The 23,094-nt window shown below is 38.0% G+C and overlaps 1 protein-coding gene across 1 annotated transcript in view; it reads right to left on the reverse strand.

The window, feature by feature from the left end:
* Positions 1 to 23,094, reverse strand: part of TENM2 (teneurin transmembrane protein 2) — a 785,744-nt gene that overhangs the window by 38,420 nt on the left and 724,230 nt on the right. Inside the window, exons 16-23 of the mRNA XM_075209829.1 lie at positions 22,789 to 23,050; positions 20,242 to 20,509; positions 18,366 to 18,509; positions 15,985 to 16,234; positions 14,011 to 14,031; positions 7,420 to 7,652; positions 5,728 to 5,882; positions 4,321 to 5,195 (exon numbers count right to left, since the gene is read on the reverse strand). Of these exons, the coding sequence (XP_075065930.1) occupies positions 4,321 to 5,195; positions 5,728 to 5,882; positions 7,420 to 7,652; positions 14,011 to 14,031; positions 15,985 to 16,234; positions 18,366 to 18,509; positions 20,242 to 20,509; positions 22,789 to 23,050 (2,208 nt within the window). The remainder of the gene's footprint in view (positions 1 to 4,320; positions 5,196 to 5,727; positions 5,883 to 7,419; positions 7,653 to 14,010; positions 14,032 to 15,984; positions 16,235 to 18,365; positions 18,510 to 20,241; positions 20,510 to 22,788; positions 23,051 to 23,094) is intronic.

Below are 23,094 nucleotides of genomic sequence, written 5' to 3' on the forward strand. Positions count from 1 at the left end.
GAAGTTGCCTTTCAGGATTTGTCATGAGCACAGACCTAATGTGCTTAATGCTACATCTGGGTCTTGTATTGTGTTATGCCCCTAAGACTGGAGTTGGGGCTTGTCCGCAGAAGGAGTGACTCAGTAAGTCATTGCTCTCTTGGCATTCCACAGGGCAGCGAGTGACTCGGTAAGACACTCCTGACGGTATAAGCTACACTCTTGGAATTCCATGGTGAAGTCAATGTATGGAATATCATGACGTTAACAGATTCATTTCTACTCCACACATGCTAGCTGACCCACAGATGTGCATATCTGCAGAGATTGGCCTGGCGAAACAATAAGATAACCTTTACCGCTTTGGGCAGCTGAGTATTGCTGAGCTGCCTCGGCCATAGTTTTATGGCAAATTGCGCTGATAAGAAATTTTTGTTATCACAGCGATAAAAAAATGAACATTATTGCCAGATAAATTGATAAATAGGAACACCAGGACCTGAGAAACAACCACTTCACAAAAGTCAACTTAACCATAAAGTATTGCTCTATTGATTACCAGGAGGAATGTGTTATTATTACATAATTTTTTGGCCAAATGACTGAGGCAAATGGAATTCAGCTTGTTCTAGTGGCAGTCCGTCCAGTTCTGGAGTAAGTGCAGTGAGTACAGAGAAGACTTTCCACGTAGTGCTCAATAGATCACTCCTTTGAGATTCACGTTCTGTCAAAGCAGCATAAGGCAGCGCAACACCAGTGTCCCTTGTAATAAATGAGTAATATTCATGCAACAGGAGTGACCCTACATCTGTTTAATGAAAGTCATATCCATATACAGTACATCATATACATGGGCAGCATGGTGGCTTAGTGGTTAGCAATTCTGTCTCACAGCACTGGGGTCATGAATTTCATTCCTGACCACGGCCTTATCTGTGTGGAGTTTGAATGTTCTCTCTGTATTTACATATACTAATAGGTTAATTGGATACTATTAAATTGACCTTAATCTCTCGCTGTCTGTGTGTGTGTATGTATGTATGTATGTTAGGGAATCTAGACTGTAAGCTCCAATGGGGCAGGGATTGATGTGAGCGAGTTCTCTGTACAGCGCTGCTATAAATAGCTGCTCATGATTAGCAAGATTAGATAAAGAAAGTTTTAGCAAAATGGTTAAATGAATGGTAAATTAATAGGACATCACTTTTGCGAAGTATTGAAAGACTGGAAGGTTTCAGCTACATGACAGAACATAGGAACACAGGCTCCTACAAGTTTAAATATCTTTATACTACTAACTTCCTTCTTCTAAAGAACAAATTCTCATGGTATATTTCAGTCATTTCGAAAAACCGCAGGAGGCCATTCTAACAGCAAATTACTCTCCAAACTTTCAGAGAACTATTTAAACACAGCAGACAAATATATAATATAGTAAACCAATTAAAGTGGCCAATGCAAGATTTTATTATAGTGTATAAATATATACATAAAAATGTGTTCCTATGTTATTCTTGGAAGGTTCAACAACTAAACTAAAGTGATTTTAAAAAAAATGTTGAAGGATGGTAATAATATATGGTAACTTACATTTTCCATAATGTATGTTTCTATTTGAGATGGGTGCTGGCACATTAATTCACAAATAGGTCCAGATGGGCCACACATTCGTAACACATATTGGAGAACTGAGCAGCCCTGTACAAAGTTGTGGTGACCAGATAGTTCTTATTCCTGCATTGATAACAGGACCAGCCCTCCCCCATAATTCTCAGTGTCAGTCCAGAATCCACAAGTTTACAGTAAAGTTAATAATTAAATTAAGAAAAACAACTTGCCATATACAGTGTACTCCAAATTGTAATAAACAGGCAATGTACATCCCCTACCCCCCAAATCCCAAACCTGTCCCAGCACTAGACAGCCTAGGTTGGTTTCAACTATAACAGGTTGACCACGAGTTCTGGGCCCTCTTCCCATAGTGGAAAGCAGCCACTGGCTGGGTGGCACATGGGTGGTGTCTCTATGGGGGGGGGGGGGGGTTTACACAAATCAGCATACCCTCTTCTCCCAAATGCTACATCGAAATGTACTGCGGCTCTTCCTGATACCCTTGCACTCAGGGACAATTAACAAGACAGTGATCTCCCTGTTTAAAACAAATACATGTTAAGTGCCGTTGTTATATGAACGTTATTCCAATAATGTTTTATTTAGAGGATGTCAATTGAGAAAAACTACATGTTAATTACATACTTGCCGACTCTTCTGTGAGATCCCAGAGGAAGGATCACGTAATTTGGCCTCACCCCATGTGAATAAATTTACATTTTGTCACAGGGGGCTAGGCTAAAATGATGCAATTACCCATGAATCGCCTCACTAAGGCTCACGGCAGGATGCAGAAGAATTCCCTGCTCTCCTGGGAGTCCGGAAGACCTACCCGGAGCTCGGGAGTCTCCCGGACATTCCGGGAGAGTAGGCAAGTATGGTTAAACAGTTAATAATACATTTATCATATTCTCTGATGCTCTAAATCAGGCCTGTCCAACCTGCGGCCCTCCAGGTGTTGTGAAACTACAAGCCCCAGCATGCTTTGCTGGTAGACAACCAGTTGATAGCTGGAAGGGCATGCTGGGACTTGTAGTTTCACAACATCTGGAGGGCTGCAGGTTGGACAGGCCTGCTCTAAATAGAAACTAGTTTGTAGAATTCAGAAACATGCTGCAGGGTCATTTCTATTGTACGAGAAAGTTTGGAAGGTCGACCCAGACTCTCTATTATAACTCACTTATATGTCAGCTGTAGCCTTCAGTTCACAGGTTTAATATATGTATAATTTTTTCCACCATACGGCACCAAAAAAGTAAAATAAAAAATGTGTAGGTTCCCTTTTAGCTTTGTCACTTATCTAAAATAAATCATGATGACATTTGGGCAGGGGGTCATTTAGCTGATAGATTTCCCTGTCTAGAATATAAATCTATCAATTTAGACATTTGAATAATTATCACATATTATTGTTTGCCGCCTAATACAGAAGGTAAATGATCACAAATACATGAAAACTCGTGTCATTTTATCTTTACTTCCACTTTAACATATGCGCTGCTTTCTGTACTTTGAACCAGTAACTTCAGATTACAATGCAAAATGCATAAACAAGCAATTTGTAGATCTGCAAAGCTAGTGAATCATCTTAGAGGGAATGTGACAGTGATCACACTTTTTCTATTAAAGTGGTGAATATAAAACTATCAACAAGCAGCAAAACATTTAATTAGCATGTTAATGAAGTACAGTCGAAGCACACATTATGTCCTCACGTATGCTATCTGCACACACGTGCCTGCCGAAATTGCTCATGGGAATACCACTGCCAGCAATGAAGATATCACAACATATATGCTGAGACAAGGCAGCATGTGTTGCTGAATTCACAATCCTTACTTTGAATGTTGCCGATGATTACTAGAATGTCAATAAACAATTTGGGGAAATTCATGGAAAAAAACATATGCTTCATTTACAGGTTTTTTTTTCAATTGTGAATTACAAGATTGCAAATGTAAAATCATAAAAAATCATTAACTAGCTGCTTCAAATAAACACTCGGCAACAATAGTTATGTCTCAACACATGTTCAACTTTCCACTTTTTATTTTTTTATAGAGTGAAAAAGTTGAAGTTATGGAAGAATAAAAATATATAATTATAACCTGCTTTTTTATTTTTTGCCTTCAGTTGTACGCTTGTATTTCCAGCTAGAATATATCTCCTTGGGATATTTAAATGACAGCCGAAATTCTAACACAATCGCTCCACAAATGTTGTCATAGTAACCCCAGTGCTGTGAGAGGTGAGAAACTGGCTAAAATGATTCTTATAATGTACAAAAAAAGCCTAGCAGACTATACAATATCCTGGTAGCAGCATATCCAATGCTCTGCATGTTACTGTACTGCAAGAAATATTTTTCATTTAGATATCCCTATGTAAAAATGGTCGCTTTCTCAAGTTTTTACCTGTTGGCCATAGGCCAGTTATGTTGAACCAGAATATTTTCTGGAAAGTTCTATAGGTTAGGGCCTGTCCCTTACAGGTCTACTGCTGTCACCTGTCTATATTACTGTCCTGGTAATTGGCTTGTGGTCACATCTTAGAAATGGGTGTTCTACTATAATACCTTATTGAGACACTTAAAATATCTCTACGCTTGTAATAAACCACTTGAAATAAAGCAGTGCAGCCCTATACACTGTAAAAGCAACCATTTATTATTATTATTTTTTACTAAAGACAGATAAAACTATTTTTCCAGGCACTTCAATGTATACTTACTCATAAAACATTGTCCAGCCGGTCTCATCACTTTTTGTTGCCAACAGCCCTGTATTTCCATCGTATGTCATCAAAGACAGCTCTTGGCTTTGTGTTGAAACCGATTTCAGCCCTCCATTGGTAGTAAGTGTCAAGGTGATTATTTGATTGTCTGGCATTAGGAAATGTCGTGGAGTACCATTAGAATCCCTGCGGATTTTCAAAGAGTTGCCGCTATTATCAATAACTTCTATCACATCATTGTCAGCACTGTAAGTAAAATTGTACAGGTATTCTCCAGTGACTAGACTCTGAGTGTACTGATGAATCCCATTGATATTAAATATGTATAACTCCTGCTCCCCCGAGGATGCAACTTCATACTGATTAAATGAAGTGAGGACAGGTTTGTTTTGAAGAACAGCTCTTATCCGAATATTTCCAAGATCTGCAATATATACTGTGCCGTCCGGGGCCACAGCTAGGGATGACGGCGAGTTTAGAAGCGCATCGGTAGCATAGCCATCATCTCCAGCATAACAATTGCAGTTGACATCGTCTTTACAGTTGCAGTCAGAAGCTGCCCCAGCTAAAAGCGAGATTTCACCATTGGTTGTCACTTGTCGTATGCGATTAATTTTCTTTTCATTTGTTTCTGCAATGTAAAGGATCCCACTATGGGAAATAGCTATGGCACTGGCTGACTCAAGTGCAGAATGAATGGCCAGTTTGCTCAGGGAGTAGTCTATGCCAGGGACCTGACAGTGCATCGGACGTCCAGCGATGATGCTGACTTGATGGTTTTCTGTTATGCGCAAAATAACATTGTTCTCTAAAACATAGAGGGAGTTATCCATTGGATTAACAGCTAAATCTGTCGGCCACTCCATGCGCACCTGAAAAATATTACATGATCGCTATTAGAAGATTCTATAACATGACAAGTCAGTCTGTTATCTATTGTCCATCTGGAACAAAAGGTGGCAGGTATCGGTGTGGCTATGACATTTTTGTCACCACGTAAAGCTAGCTTCAAGGCAGGTGGTAATTGTTGAAATTGCAAGATTTAAATTGTGTGAATGTTTATAAATCTTTTATTGTTATGTGAACAAAAATATGTACAAGCCCTCTGTCCTTAAATGTTTTTACAAAATGAATATAATTGGAAAAATAATCAATATTTACATTTTTTGTTATGTTGGCAAAAGTAAAGAATTGGGTGTTGAAAGGAAGTTTAAGTTCCAATCAAAGCCAATCACTAGTTTCGGCACCCTAAGTATTTTTGAGTCAGACACCATTAGTAAATTGAAACAGATGCACTTGAACTCAAGTTTACTATTGTATCAAAACCTCTTGTTTAGCTCAGATTTTAAGTGAAACCTACCCACTTTTAATTGAAGAAATTGAACTATATTGCCGTTCAGTTACCTGAGTGATGTCCATACTTGAATCACAGCTTAAAGGTCGCCCTGCTGCAAGGTCATTAGATCCTAGTAGCGTAGAAATGATTCCGTTTTGGTCAACTTTTCGTATCATTGTCGCATCAACAAAATAAATGAGTCCATTCTTGTCAACAGCAATACCTGTGCAAAACGAGGAAACATTTTATGCTGGAAACAAATCTACATTTTGGCAAATCTAACAAATAGTCTGTTTTTTTTTTTATATTTCCAAGAAGGTCAAACAAACACCTAGTAGCATTGTTATGTTGTGAGAGTACACTACAGTAATTTTGCTTACTATTCTGCATTGAATGAATAAGTTACAACATAACAATGTTATGACAGTAAATGTGGCACAGAAAGGGCAGAAAGTCATTGTATGTGACCCATATATTTCTACATTATTGCATTAAAGGATGCACTAAATTAAATTTTAGGATTCAGATGAATGCTGATCCATCCTGAAATACCACACTGAATACAGATCTGTGACTGTCTGCTTTTATTGTCTCCTTTACGGTCTATATAATTAAATGATGGTGCATGCAATTAAATGACAGCTGGATGTAAATAAGGAACCTGGCTTGCAAAGCTCAATATATTCGCAAGAAAAATAAATCCTCCCCAACACTTTGGTTTTGAGGTTAAAAAAAAAAAAAGGTTCATTATCAGCTGTACCATTTTAACATTAGGGAAGACCAGCCGTACAGCCCCTCAGGGGCCTGTCGTTGTGGTCAGAAGATAACCGCATACAGGTTTGGCAGTGATCTGCAGTCATTCCACAATTATCAACATAGCTGCTAATGATTTTTAGTCGGATTTGTCTAAGGTTCTATGGTAGCTTTTGGTACCACACATTGGGAGATATTGATCAATTAGCCAATATTGTCTGCAATACAGCAGTATGTATGGCCAACAATATGCCAACCATGGGTCTGATGCAGTGTCGGCCACAATCTGGGAGTAAATTATAATTTTATTTTAAATAGCACAGAAAATGAGGGTATTTCTGCCCAAATGCAGAGTGCTATGGATCTGGAGATATGTCAGCCTCTGCAACTCTTGGTTCAAGACAAGTTATAAACATCAGTGAGTATTTAGCCTATAGCAGGTGCAAACCATATGCTTCCTAGTATGTGTATATGTGTGTTTCTGCAGGTCAGCATGAGCGGCATTTGTGTGAACTGTAGTGTACTCAGACCTTCCCCTTTCCTGCATCTCCAGCCACTGACAGGTGTAAATGCCAGAATCCTACAAGTCTGCATAAGATCACATGTGTGCCCCCAGTGTCTGCGCATGCGCAGCGCGGTTTCACACAATGTACACTTAACATACTTGTGTACGTCTCACTCTGCATCAGCCCTAATGTTGTAATTTGCTAAAGAATTGGCCTACAAACCAATTTCAATAATACTCTTTGTAGTCTGCCAAAACCAAAGTAGACATAGCCCAACATATTAAGTGTAAATTTTAAAATAATATTTGTTTTGAAAGTCAACAACATTGCCATTTCCATCTGTCTCTTGAACATGAAGTCATAACCTTTGCAAAAGGTGCAGCTAATATTTCTTGAGACGCACGTACTGTAAAAGTATGCCTTTATTATCTGTGATAATATATCATGTGACATAGTGTAATATTTAGTGTATTGTGTCACTCTTACATTTCCTGCACTTACCTCTTGGGTTAGTCAGAATGGCATCCACTGCCTTCCCTCCATTACCACATCTGGACTCATCAAAGGGCATACACTGCTCTCCATTGCCAGCGATAACTTCTAAGTTGGTTGCAATGTCTTTTGCCCCCGTCAGGGACTTGATTTTGTAAATTCTGCGACTATTCGTATCGGACAGAAATATTGAGCCTGACACGGGATCTACCGCCAGATAATACTTATGTCCTATGTTGTTGCTTTGAAACAGAAAAACAAAGATCAAGCAATCAAAACCACTTCAAATAATTGTTACCATAGTACAAAAGCACATGAGAGTACAAAATGCCACTATGTGACATGAAGTGAATTACTCCTTAAGATGTGGGAGTGCCAGTAAGGGCGCTATCCGACAGAAACACCTTTTCAAGATAAGGGCATTTTCTGTTTGATAGTATCCTGACAGACACTAAAAAGGCTTTGTAGATAACCCTCACTGCTTGAATATAGGAGGAATAATACACAATAAAAAGAAATGGACATTTATGTTACAACAGAAATTATACAAACACAATAAGACATTTATATATCCAGTTCTTTCAAAAATATCTACATATGTATTTTATCATCATTCATTATAACCAAATCTCCACTTATTTTACTGAATACAGTTTTGAAGAAATATGTATTCATCATGTTAATGTATTATCTATGGCTGGACTCTCCTGTTACACTAACCCTGACTAGTTCCTTACATACCTAAAAAGTCTTAATATTGAATAGTTTCTTCTCTTTGATTGATTCCAGGTATTTTTCTTTAATTATATATGTTGTGTTTGTGTAAAGTGCATGTGATATAATTATCTTATTTTTGAAGCACTATTGGTTGAGGCATTTGGTGCAAACTGCGAAGGACATGTTGGCTCCCATAACTCTAGTTATAAGTGAACAAGATATGTGCTGTTCATCTAACAGAGTCCTGATCTATATGTATAAACACAGTGGTTGAAGTGTCTAATATACTGTGGTATGCCATATCGCCACTTCTGCTACTACCTTCATTGTAACACTATCAGATTTCATTCACTTGCATTTTCCATACCGACCACTCCTAGATGTCCATACCGCCACTTCTAAATGTCCGTACCGCCACTCCTACATGTCCGTACCGCCACTCCTAAATGTCCATACTGCCACTTCTAAATGTCCGTACCGCCACTCCTAGATGTCCGTACCGCCACTCCTAAATGTCCATACTGCCACTTCTAAATATCCGTGCCGCCACTCCTAAATGTCCATGCCGCCACTCCTAAATGTCCGTACTGCCACTTCTAAATGTCCGTACCGCCACTCCTAAATGTCCATGCCGCCACTCCTAAATGTCCATGCCGCCAATCCTAAATGTCCGTACCGCCACTTCTAAATGTCCGTACCGCCACTCCTAAATGTCCGCACCGCCACTCCTAAATGTCCATACTGCCTCTTCTAAATGTCCATGTCGCCACTCCTAAATGTCCATGCCGCCAATCCTAAATGTCCGTACCGCCACTTCTAAATGTCCGTACCGCCACTCCTAAATGTCCGCACCGCCACTCCTAAATGTCCATACTGCCTCTTCTAAATGTCCATGCCGCCAATCCTAAATGTCCGTACCGCCACTTCTAAATGTCCATGCCGCCATTCCTAAATGTCCATGCCGTCAATCCTAAATGTCTGTACCGCCACTTCTAAATGTCCGTACCGCCACTCCTAAATGTCCATACTGCCTCTTCTAAATGTCCATGTCGCCACTCCTAAATATCCATACCGCCACTTCTAAATGTCCATACTGCCACTTCTAAATGTCCATACCGCCACTTCTAAATGTCCATACTGCCACTTCTAAATGTCCATGTCGCCACTCCTAAATGTCCATACCGCCACTTCTAAATGTCCATACTGCCACTTCTAAATGTCCATACTGCCTCTTCTAAATGTCCATGTCGCCACTCCTAAATGTCCATACCGCCACTTCTAAATGTCCATACTGCCACTTCTAAATGTCCGTGCCGCCACCCCTAAATGTCCGTACCGCCACCCCTAAATGTCCAAACCGGCACTTCTAAAAGTCCGTACCGCCACTTTTAAATCTACATACCGATACTCCTAAATTTCCACTTCGACCACTATATATATAAGACACAGAGAACTCTTTCAAAATGATAGTGGATGATACATTGTATGTGCTTATAATATGAATGGTAAGAATTTCAGAAACTCATATAGAAATTCAAAAAACATTACTTGAATAAAAAAATAGTAAAACTTTATTTTAATAATAATGTTGTTCTGGATTCTTCAGCGACATTATGGCTGCACTACATAGTAATTGACAAAGTAAAGTTTCCTAGCACTTCTATCCTGATTGCTGCAGGAAGTCAGTGGAGAGACATGAGCAGAAACTGGTCAGTAAATTGTTGGATCAAGACCTCTGCCCCAATTGGTTTCTCATAAAAAGACGGCATCTATTTCTGTCAACCATCTGCTAATCCAAAACAAAAGTGTGAAATCCAATCTTAATCTCTCATCAAATTGCCATTGAAATGTAACATTGAACATCTGTGCTTACATCGCTTCATCAAATGCAAATTGTAATTAATTCTACTTGAACTATCTTTTTAGCCTTGCTGGTCAGTTGATGGAAAGTTTCGTGAAAGAAGCATATGTTGAAACAGAGAGGGAAAAGGCGTTAATTTACTGTTACAGTAGCTGTAAATCACTTAAAATCACATCCATTTTAAAAAAGACGTGGTAGATGTCTTTAATTCCACCACATTAGTCCATGCATGCTGCCTTAATTTTCCCATGTTTTCATTTAATCACATTATGCCACAGGCGAAGCTCTCAGTTGTGCACACGATGCATGTTTGAGGTGCAGTTATCAGAGCTGAGCAGTCTTCTGTGGTGGTTACTGGCTGGTCATATTGCTCTATGCTTCTTGTTTGTTTAACTCTCCAAACATTTTACATTGTCCTATTAATTACTTTTATTTAATCTACATCAAGCCCTAGATGGTTATTCATTAGTGTTAAAAACACATTAGTCTTCTACAAGTAGTTTGCCATTCATCACTAGCCATACAAATGCAAGATGTAAGTACAGTAGGTAAGGACATTTTTTGTTTGGGAAACTTTTTACACCATGTGTATCACAATATATATTCTATATGTAGAATTATGAATATATATTCTATATTGGGGAGTAGTACTTCTCGGAAATGGATTTAGGCGCAGTCCCCTCTTTTGTATCACTACTCAGGTGTTTCAAGGAATCACATAAAACATTATTTTCCTGTAACAATATATGTGCTACAAATTCATGAAGAAGAAAATTTAGTTAGGGCCATTTGAAGTCATGGCTGTGAATGTAGCCGTAGCAGCACAGACAACCCCTATAGAGTGTGGCAGTATCAGGGCCTTAGAACCCAGAAGATAGCCCATATCTCTATGGACCCACTTGTCTGGTAGCATTAAATATAGCAGCTCCTGACGATAAAAGGAACATAAGCAACTGTGTCAGATGGCTAAATCTGTACGTAGTATGTTACAATGTTGGGCATTGTTTTGGAATATAGCAAGACCTGGTAGGTGCTACATTAGCAATGGAAGGGAGCCCAGGTGTAACTAGTTGCATTACAGTCACAATGTCTACAAGTTACTTCTTTGTTAGTAATGTATATTAGATATGTTATATGTAGGGTGTGAGAACTGTTTTTTGTTGGCTGTTTGTCTAGTTTTTGTTTTTCTCAAAAGCAAGATTTCATATAAGTTCAATGTGGCATAAATTAAGGTCCCTGTATATGTCAGTTCAATGCAATTGTGACACTAGATCCCAGCAAGATATCTACCTTTTGAAATATGATTACTGAAATGGTCAAAATAATTCATGAATCAACAGTACATTAAAATTAAAGTCTCAAAATGCAGGGTACTAACAATAATTCAAAAGGAGAGACAATTACCTCAGTTTGTACACTATGGGGCCTGATTAATTAAGGAATGTAAATCCCGGTGCATGCTGTAATTTGCATAAAATTGCTCATTGCATGCCCAGAACTGGATCATATACCAGTGGATGCAGCAACATCCAATTCATCTTCTAGTGCAAAGGACCCTTACTACAGCCTAGGATTTCTTGGACGGAACAGGGAGCGGACTGTGTGCATGCATGTAGTCAATGTACAGTAAGGGTGTGCCAAACTGGAGCGCACGCAGCAAAGTCCGAGTCAAGCTTTGGTCATCTCTAAGGTACTTGATTTTCTCTCGTATCACTTGCAGCAGATACAGCGCAGGTGTACGTGCTGATTACTAGTGATGACGGCTGTGTATGCATGCTAGAAGGTGTGGAATTAGTGGTGCTATATAAATAAATAGATGATTATGTTTTTGAAATCGGGAGCAACTAAAAATTTATTTTATGTACAGTAGACATAAAAAACATCAGAATAGATGTATAGTATGGAAATATATATATATATATATATATATATATATATATATATATATATATATATATATATTTTAATGTTTTGCTATTTATATCCACCTTATTATTGAATATTTTTTTTTTCTGTGCGTTCTGCTAGTACTTTATATTCCACATATGTGTTGGATGTACCCTGCATCGAATTGTGTCTATCAAACAAGAGACGTCTCTTCAGATTCACTTGCGTATGCCTGATTTACTTGCGTTTTATAAAAAACACAATTTACGTTGGTTTTGCGTGCCTTAATGAATCAGGCCCTATATGTTCAACATCACATTTTGGGACTATAAGCTTTCAATTCAGTACATAAAAATACAACAAATTATCAAATGCTTGTGGATCTGACTTAAAAACTACTGTAGAAGTAAAACCATCTGTTCCAGAAAAATTGGAGTTAATTAAGCTGAAGGAGTAGCTCAGTGATAATGTCACTCCCTGTATTTAGTTAAGTGAAAGGTTTGCTAAATGATCAGAGAAAGTCTGTTCCATTTAACCATAGTAATCAGACTTTAAATCTAACACGGCTAAATAGCAGAGAAGTAGAAGAAAAACTAAACAAAAACACAAAACGGCTGTATATTAACTGGTTACAATTTATCTGTATAACATGCTTTATAAAAAAATAAAAAAATATATATAAAAAATGTCCGAAATTTAGAAGTTCTCCTAAAAAATATTTGTTGTGTGTCTTGTACAATTAATGTGAAAATATTGTGTTTGTCATTTTGCATACAATTTACACATTTCAGAATACTGCAGAAAATAATGGATCATTGAAGCAGAGATGTAACTTTATGAGAAGAGGGGCCGTCCCCCAGCCAGTAGAAAGTTAGACTGTTGCTTTAGGCAGGTGGCACTTTGATCATCCACATATCAAATTTGGCATCTGCCTGCACATAGAGGGCAGTATGAATGCGGAGTGTTCTATGACCGCCGCAGTGTGCCTTGAACTCTACTCAGCGCTGCTCCTGCTGGCGCTAAACATCTCTTTACATTTTATACAATTCATTTACAGATTACTTTTTCAACCTAAAGATGGGTATATATTAACACCTTACGTCCTGGAAATCTATTCCAAAGAAGAGCAGCTATCACTCCTTCCACACAGTGGAGTCAGCCATTTCAATGAGAATACAGGCTAGCAATCCAGGGGCAAACACAGGATTTGCAGAGGGGAGGTTTCCACACTACGCCACCAGTGGGCGTGACCAGCATGCATGGGGGCGTGGCTATAATTTTAGAGAGTGCTTGGCTGCTCTCCAACTCTCCCTGTCCCCATAATATACATGGGCAATGCAGCGTGCACTGCTGCTAGGTGCATGCAGCTCTCTCGTTTCGAGCAGAATTATACAATGCCCCAGGCTTAGAGAGGGGGTTTCCAGGCACTTGGAAACCCCCCTCTGTTTGCCTATGCAATCAGGAGCCTTATTGCTGCATTCTCAAAAAGGCTGCACTCCTCCGTGTAGGCAACAATACCATTTAAGGGAAAATGTTTCCTATTCATGCTCTTTATCTTCATTAGGGTTCACAAGGATAACTGCATGGTGGGCTGAAATCATTTTTTCTACTATACCTCCGTTTCAACTTCCTGTATAGCAATATGCATGCAGAAAAGTACCAAAACATATCATATGTCATCAGTATGCAAAGACACAGCCAGCAGAGAATATCAATCAGGACGTGAATAGTATGGATTTACTGTATTAGCACATATGTTGCCAATGTACTTTCCCTGTCAGAAATAATACCTTTAACAGTAAATTAATTACTTATGAATTAAACGACTCCCATTTAGCAGGTTTATGTACTTTATAAAAACAGTTGAAGCAATAGCAGAAATAAATCACCGTGGAAAATGTTGGAATAGCACAATTATATGTTTGTTGTACTGAGCATGTAATGTAATAATGGACAATGACAATGGTTTGAAACGACTTTACAACTCAAATTACATACAAAACAATGGGTATCTGTGGAAGTAGTGGAACCGTCATTAACAGCAGTGATCCCTCATTTAACAAACATTTCATTGTATTGACACAAGATGGACAAAAGGAAACACACCATTGTGTATTTCATGTCTGCAGCCTTACCTATGTTTAAAGTCTTTGTTTCTTTAGCAAGAAAATGAATGGCATACAAGAAAGAGAGAGAAAAGAGACAAATTCAGAAAGGGCAAAGAAAGGTAGAATACAATGAATAACGCAATTATTTGATTAGATTGTAAAATTACAGATAATTTGCGCAGTGGTGTTAAACAAGCTTCCTATGATTAGGCAATTAGACAACTGAAAATATAGAGTAATCTGAGTTAATAACAGGAAAAAGTTGACAGCTTGAAATGTTACTTTTAAATGGCGACAAGAAGTAGCTGAAAAGTGCGTACAATAGTGTTTCTCTGCATTGGTAATGACCATTTTTTTCTGTCAGGGTTTTAAGGAGCAAACTGTATCCCTCAAAATAAATGTACATTTTGTAATATACATAGTTTAAATCCGTTAAATTGTACTGTAACTTTTTGATAAAGAAATATTCCAGATATGGGTTAAGTATTATACATGTATTGCAATAATATATGCAATCAACAGTGATGGCACAACTGAAAGGACAAAGCTAGTACTGAAGTGTGTATAACCTCTGCTTTATCACAAACTAGTGACCACATATGGAACAAGAATCCAATGTGTCCCCAATAACACATCCGGGGAATGGAGAGTGAGTAATAAAACATCCCACACTCGTAGAGTGTTATGTTACAAACACACACAAAGCGATTCCACCAATGTGATGCACACTATATAAATGTTTCATTAACCCCATCACTATCAGTACTATTGGTAAACCAGTAATCCATTAATTTCATCATAGTCATTTACAAGCAAGGGAGGGCTGGCAAACTTTACCCCCGGGGACAAGACTCGACTCAGCAGCCTATTTTAAAGGGGAAAAAAATGCAGGTGGCCCAGTGACCCAGCCCAAGGTAGCCCACTATGGGACTGGCCCGGGGGCAGGTGCACCCTACCCCCCAGCCCAGTCTGCCCCTGTTGACAAGTACTGTGTATTGGACAGGATTTATATCAGTAAACTGTTATGTACTTTCACCCAGGACACACTGTCTGACTTTGTAGAAATGACGCCAAATCTCAACTCCTGGATATCCATACAGCATTCAATGGGGAGAGTTTCCTCTCTCAAGTAAGGTTTCCACAGCCCCAATATCCTGTGAAAGTCCCTCGTTCTATAGCAATATGGTACTTCCAACACTGCACTGGATCTATTCAGCTATGTTACACCAACATTGTGAAAGTCATTGAGAAAATCAAAATGTTGTCCATTTATAAGTCCTGACTGAGGATTCTTGAGGGATGTATCAGGATTTATTACTGATAGTAATAAAAAAAAATATTTAAATAGAGTGTCCTCATTTTCAACAATCAGGAAAATACTAGCTCATTGCTATTACTGCACAACATGGATGACTTTTATACATAAAAAAAAAAAGATATGATAAATCAATAGACAAAAAATAAATCTTCAAAGACATAAAATGACATTTTAATCCTGCAGAGGGCAACATAGAATAAACAAGCAACACAAATCATGTACAGCAAGTAAATGTGCTGTAAACTTAATGGATTGTCTTCTGACAGAGATAAATGTCATTCTCAGTCCATAGGACATTAGCAAAGCTCAAAACATCTGTTCAAAGTGTCACTTTCTCCTTCACTGATGAAGAGGCCAGTAACACATTGCTCTTTAATATACCAAAGGACTCTCCCATCTGTGGAAATACCCTTTTGTAAACCCTTCAGTGGAGGAATGCAGAATATTTTAATCAGGGAATAGCGAGTATTATTTCTTCTTTGCAGAAATGCTGTATTTGTAACTTAACATCTCTTGTGGGATAACACACAATTACAATACTTCACTGTCTAATTGTATTTAGTTTGTGACAACCTAAAACCTTAGTAGTTTTGAGTTGTGTCAGGTCAACTATAAAATTCATATTAATAAAAGCATGCTGTCTGACATTCCAGCTAACTTTTATGTCAACATTAAATTCTCACCGAAGTTCCAGAATACTGGTGACATTTCTGGAGGGGAAGATGCGTCGTATATAATTAAAATCTCCCACAAAGAGGCTTCCATCAATTCCAACTGCAAGAGCCACTGGAGCCAATAGCTTGTTACCTTCAGCAAGACCATTGCAACTCGGGCAAGAGATGCTTCTCCTACGCCCGTTACCCATAATGCTCATAATGACAGCAGGTTGTTGTGAAAGGAACTGATTTTCTCCACTGCCTTTATGCAGGATGCCTAGCAAGATAAAATGGGAATGATTGAAATATTGAAGACAGAGCAAACTGAAAAGAGAAAGTGTAGAATATCAATAGTACAACTTCATGCGGCGAGGAGATACTGTCAAACAATATGATATTTGTAACCTGTTAGTTAAATTGTGGACACTACTACTTAATTAAAACAATGAAACAGCCGAATGTCCTGTGACATTTTTATGGCTAGAAAATAATTGTGTTTGGTTAGGAAGAGGAAACAGCAGCTGGGATTGAACCGTAGAGCTACAGTAAAAGCTTAAGAGTTTATCCTGAGATTTTATACACAGATGTGCAGTAAGAAAAAAACTACTTTGAAAATAATGTCCTTAGTCAAAACAGTGGGGAAGTAAATTAACACCTAAATGTCACTTAGAATCCAATAAGTATAGCTATACCCACCAGCTACTCCTCAAACCTCCATAAAACCACAATTATAGTTGACACCATTACATTAATATGTCATGAGTGAGCACTACAGTGTCTGACTTTACAATATTCCAACAGTTAAGACTAGAATAGTATAATACTACACATAATTAGCTGAATAGTCTGCCTGGAGGTAAAATTAAAGTAGGGAAATGGTGACTGCAGTCTGGTACTTTGGAATTAACATAGCCAATTATATGTAAATATGTGAGTCCCTTCTTGGGTGTTGGATAAAGGAACATGAATACCGTGGTTAAACTTGTAATTATAATAGTTATTTTCCCCTTTGCCAAATCAGTTATTATAAAAGAGGAAACAACGGCTATAGTAGTTACCAGCACTTGAGGACTCATCAACATATATGCACTGGATAAGATGGGTAACAAACGCATGGGAACTAATGCAGAATTTACACAGGTTTTAATGATGTATCTTAATGTGATTTCCGTGCATTGTGCTTTTACCAATATAATATATTATAGTGGTAGTGTGAAATAGGATGAATGGTTTATGATGGGCAAAGTCCAACCATTGCTTTCTAAAATATTAATGTACTGTTCAAAATTTTAGAACAAGGCACAACCTATTTTTAAATGTGTTTTTCAAGTATTACTTAGTCATGGGTGAATGTAAACTCTGCACTGCCTTCAGTAGCTCTAGTTTTCTGCATGTTGGGCCGGTAAGAGCTGTACGTGATGTGGTGGTAGATATACACATTTCCTTACTGTGTATGCATAAACACAATACATCCATACTTAGTACTTGTGGCCCCTTTGCAAATAGGAAAGGGGGGATTAGGGTATAAGAGGGCGTGAACACGTAATTTGACAGGGCTACTTGGGAGGTGTAGCTTTCGAAGGCCTGGGGCTAGATTTACTAAGCTGCGGGTTTGAAAAAGTGGGGATGTTGTCTATAGCAACCAATCAGATTGTAGCTTTTATTTATTTAGTACATTCTACAAAATGACAGCTAGAATCTGATTGGTTGATATAGGCAACATCACCCCTTTTTCAAACCCGCAGCTTAGTAAATCTAGTCCCTAGTGTTAGGATATGCACTGACGATGATGGCAGCAAGATTATCTAAGCGCTTGCGATTGGCTGTTTGTGTATTGACCCCTGAACATAATAGTACTTAATTTATTAGTGATGAAGCTATATTATATCAAGTTGCAGCTATTCGGACTTCTAATGTGTCATTTCCATTTGGACATCTATAAGAAAGAAGATTTTTTTCACTGAATTCGTAAAGCGGCAATTGACGGATGTAGGGTGTGTTTGTATTACATTAAATTTTATATGGAAAATGTGACTTTCAATTTTAATACTAACACATTTAAGGCACTATTCTCTCTTCTGTATTTGGCACTTAATTAGATTGCGTACAAATAGGTTAACGTGACATTCACATACATAATCAACACAGTCAAACCTCATCTCTATGCTATCATTGGGCCTCATGTAGTAACACTGCTCTGTTATATGTTGAAATATGCTGCAGCAGACAGCAGAAAACATTATCCCTACCCCTGTGACAGAACGCACGATACACACAGCACTGGCAAAAGTCATCTTATGAAAGAACATATGTACTGGTTTCCCTACTGTACGGCGGTGCGTAGCACTGTGTCAGCTTACAAATCTACAATAATAATAATAATAACAACAACAACATCATAAACTCACCATTTTTAGCATTTAGTATATGGTGCTTATCCAACGACCAGCCGCCTAGGTTTGAGGGATCCAGTTCAAATCCTTGCAAGATTGCTGTTCTCTTCTCCCATAAAATAAGGCCGAGACACGTTTCATATTCAAAGCCAACAGACACTAAAGCAAGCACAATGCAAATTGTTAATCTCACGAATGCAGCCAAACAACAATCAAACATCTGAATTGTAAATATGACAAAGAAAAAAACAACACATATTAGCGCAAACCACAACTTTCTAATTATTGTAAATGACAGAAAATAGATGCTACTCGAAAAGGCCACAACAGAAACGGATGCTAATACATAAGCTAGAACATTTTGAATAATATAACAGAAGATAATATATAAATCAGAACATTTTGAATAATGGAGGACTGACGCTCCTTTTTTTTTTTTTCTTTACGCTCACAGTTTAATAGTTCATCTTCTTTCAATTGCTTAGAACATTTGCAGTATGGTGATAAATGATGCTATCTGTTCTTTGTACTTTTGTATTCTACACAGTGGCTGCGCTGAATCTGAATTTCTTAAAGAAGAGATCTAATGGCAATTTCGGAGGTTTTAACATCATAAATATATATCTTAATTCATTTTCCTTTCCAATTAATTTGTGAAGCTGTAATTTGGAGATGCTCTCTCCCCAAAGGTCTTAAGTGGAATTTCACAATAATATCTTGTTATCGCTGTCAGGTTGGAAAGAGCCATGAACGGCTTTGCTGTGTTTGTGGTCATAGAAGTAGATGTGAATGAAAGACTAATATGGAAGATTTTTTTTTAAAAAATGATTAGAGAAGTGATTAAACATACTTGTCAGCACCTGCAAACTTTTGCTTGCTCGTTTTATTCTAACTTGGGACTTACAGGGAAAAGCAAAATCTTCTAAATGAATGGGCTATTAACATAATCACTTAAGAATGTTCTGATCAAGCCCTGGTTATCAATTAAATTTGTGTTTGAAAAAGCTACAACAGATGGGCCAAGGGTGGAGCTCGGCATAAAAAAAGGCTTCCGCCTGTCAGTCTGGCATTTATGTCATCATAACTATGGACAGTAGCATCATGGGGCACAAAGGCTAACTTAGATTTGCTGTAATACACCATGCTTACAACCTACATATACTAAGGAAAACAAGCCAAACCAAGACATCTTGCACTGCATATCCAGTGCACTTTGTCAATGAAGTCCACAGAATTCTACAATTTAAACTTGTTGAAATAATAAAAACAGCTGTGTGCTTAGGTCAAGGTTTGCCCACCATAGGACATTGCAAAATGACAAAAGTAACTGTGGAACAAAATACGAAAATCTGTAACGTTAAATATGGATGCCAGAAAGGGGGTAATTATATGTGCATGTTATCCAGAAAATGGGTAACGTTGTCAAGATTTAAACTAGCTTTATATTTTTATTTTTTGCAATGCAAAAGATCATCCAAATTATGGACTAAAATTCTGAATTGGACTGGTTTTCACATTACGCTTAATGACTGTATCATTACGAATATTATTTTTGTAGCTTTAGATGTCTTTTAAAATAAAATTAATGTAAGTACAAAAAGCCATGTGTGCTCTATAATTGCCATTCCAAAGCTTATAGTCTAAAAAGAAGTTAAAGAAAAGCAGTTCCAGTTATTGGAATGGGATATTTCAACTCTACACCACAAGCGTTCATAGACATGTGGCTCTAGATTCAGAACATACACATTTCTGTATGAGAAGGTAAGACTGACGTAAGTAAGCCTAAATACAACTGGCTGGGGATAAAGCAACAATGACAATTTATTTTAATGCATTTTAAAGTCTCTTTCCTTATTTATAAAACATTAACTCTTTCAAGAGTGACACCTACCTACGGCATCTGACAGTCCATACACTTTTTGGCCATAGGCATCATTTTTATCCCAGACAAATGTATAGGCTAAATTTGGTGACGCTTGGAATGTCTTCTGGAATAGATGTCCTTCAACTGCCACCATCAGATGTACTTTAAGAAGGTTAAGTGGGACCGTAGACTGGGTCATAGTGATCTTTAATAAGGACTTGTAACCCTGAGTCCGAGAACTCAGATAGCAAAGCCTCAAGTTTGAGCCTGGCATCTCTATCTCCTCATGAAGTACCTAAAAACAAAACAAAACAAAAAAACACATATTACAGGAACTTAGTAAAAATAATATAGAGCTTCTCAAAACTGTGATTTACAAAAATACCAATCCTTCTTTGATATTACTAGCGATGTAGGTTGATTCTTAGAATAATTACTTAACCTTTTCCATAAATCGTACATAAGTATATAGAAACAGAATGTATCATTAAAATATTAAAAACCTTTTACCCCTGCATAGGTTTTTGCAGTTGTTTTGTACTGAAATAAATGTGCTGTTTCTTGGAACATGGTTGTCTATTTGGTGGAGCGATATGTCCACATTTCTCCTTAGTAAATCTCTCTGGGGCAGGACTGGATCTTAACTCTCTAATAGTAATAATAGGCAGTGGAATAAAGATAAATGCTGGAGTTAAAAAGAGAGTAAGGGATTGAATGAAGCAATTATACATAATGTGCTGTGCTGGAGAAGTAGCTGTGTTATGTGTGCTAGGTAATGGTGGATGGAAGCCGTGTCATTCAAACATGCAAACTCTGTATGAACTATGGCTGTTCTGCAAGCAATTATTTATTCGGAACATTTAACATAAGTTGCTTAAGACAGCGCAGGGCTTCCCTAGTCGCCACATTCATATATTTATCAACCGTCACTTAGTGAAGTTGAGGGTTGGCCTTGGCAGTATATATGCTACATAGGCATAGAGTAATCTCAGAGATTACCAGAGGAAATAAATTACAAGTTGAGGCAAAACTATTTATTTATATTAATTAAGGGGAACACCAACTGTAAATACAGGTCTGCTTCTTGTATCCAGTTATTTATAGGTCACATTACTAAACAAGGACACACTATCCAATCACAAATATTTATATAACATACAGTACTGTCCATAAGGCTAACTTCCAAATGCAACACATAGGAGTCTGTATGTAATGCTCTTGGAGTGGGACGAGACAGAACTTCTGGTAGGGAGGAAAAAGAGAAAGGGGTAGAGAGACAGAGGAAAAATATAAAGGGATAGAGAGACAGAGGAAAGAGAGAGAGGGGTAGAGAGACAGATGAAAGAGAGTGGGGTAGAGAGACAGATGAAAAAGAGAGAGGGGTAGAGAGACAGATGAAAAAGAGAGAGGGGTAGAGAGACAGAGGAAAAAGAGAGAGCGGTAGAGAGACACAGGAAAAAGAGAGAGAAGTAGAGAGACAGGGGAAAAAGAAAGAGGGGTAGAGAGACAGAGGAAAAAGAGAGAGGGGTAGAGAGACAGAAGAAAAACAGAGAGGGGTTGAGAGACGGAGGAAAAAGAGAGAGGGGTAGAGAGACAGAGGAAAAACAGAGAGGGGTAGAGAGACAGAGGAAAAAGAGAGAGGGGTAGAGAGACAGAGGAAAAACAGAGAGGGGTAGAGAGACAGAGGAAAAAAGAGAGAGGGGTAGAGAGACAGAGGAAAGAAAGTCAAGTAGTATGGAAGAGCATGTGTTGCTTTGAGAGTATGAGCACTCTTTAGAAACCTAAACCTGGATGGCACATTGTGAGGATTCTATGTGGAGATCTTGAGCTTGTACATAAATCACTCTGTAAATAAAAGCTTCCTAATTCATGCACCACAAATGATGGCCTGCTGTCCATCCACACATTTGTATTTGTGTACCACATTATCTGTCCCATCTATATTTTATCTGCATGTGTTTGTTTGTTCACCTCAGCCCAAAATACTCTGGTATAGGAAAGCCTAAACTGCAACCAGGGGGTCAAACTTAGGGCATCATGAATTAGGTACCATGGAGGAAACACATCCATGCAAACAAGGGTTAGACAAGGAGCAACAAAATTAACAATGTCGATCAAACACTTTCTCCTGTATATATAGTCATTTTGTTGCCATTTTTCTGTGCCTATGAATCATTTGGCTGTATCTTTTCTCCTGGATAAAAAAAAGTATTATAAAGTTGGGAGATTGTATAGATTACTTTGTAATATACTGGTCAAGATAAATGATAAACTTGAATTACAAAAGAATATATATATTTTTTCTTATTATCTGTGTATGACTTTTTGTACTAACCCTGAGCATTTTAAGATTTAATGTATCTTTAGAAAATGCAATTCTGCAGAGACTACATTGTAATGCGAACCTCCAGCTGAACCTCTGCATTTCAAGTGAAATAAACAGGAATGTGATCCCTCTGAAACCGTAAACGTACCTACTCTGAAATGGTAAGTATTCAGGTGTATATTGCAAAATGCTTTATTCTTATGGTTTTTGTTTTATGTACGTGAAATGCATTGCGTCAGATTGAATACCTGTGTCTCTGGAACGATAGGGTTCCGTCTGGGTGACGAACTGAAGAAGGTGGAAAGAGGAGAAGAGATAATAACTGGGTCAGGCCTCACAAAGCCACTTAAGTCACAGCTAGGAATGGTGTTTTCCTCTGTCTTCATTGCAAGGGTGTCCATAGCATAAAAGCTGTTCCATGGCAGCCACACAGTCCTCTCTTGGCTCATGAAAGGGGCTCGCTCAAAGTGAAGAGTTAGGGAAGCTCCGCCATTGGCTATTAAGTCAAACCTGAAAAGAAAACATATTGAAAATCTTGATAACATGAGGATAAT

This window comes from Mixophyes fleayi, chromosome 4 (assembly GCF_038048845.1).
Source record: "Mixophyes fleayi isolate aMixFle1 chromosome 4, aMixFle1.hap1, whole genome shotgun sequence".
Taxonomy (NCBI): Eukaryota; Metazoa; Chordata; class Amphibia; order Anura; family Limnodynastidae; genus Mixophyes; species Mixophyes fleayi.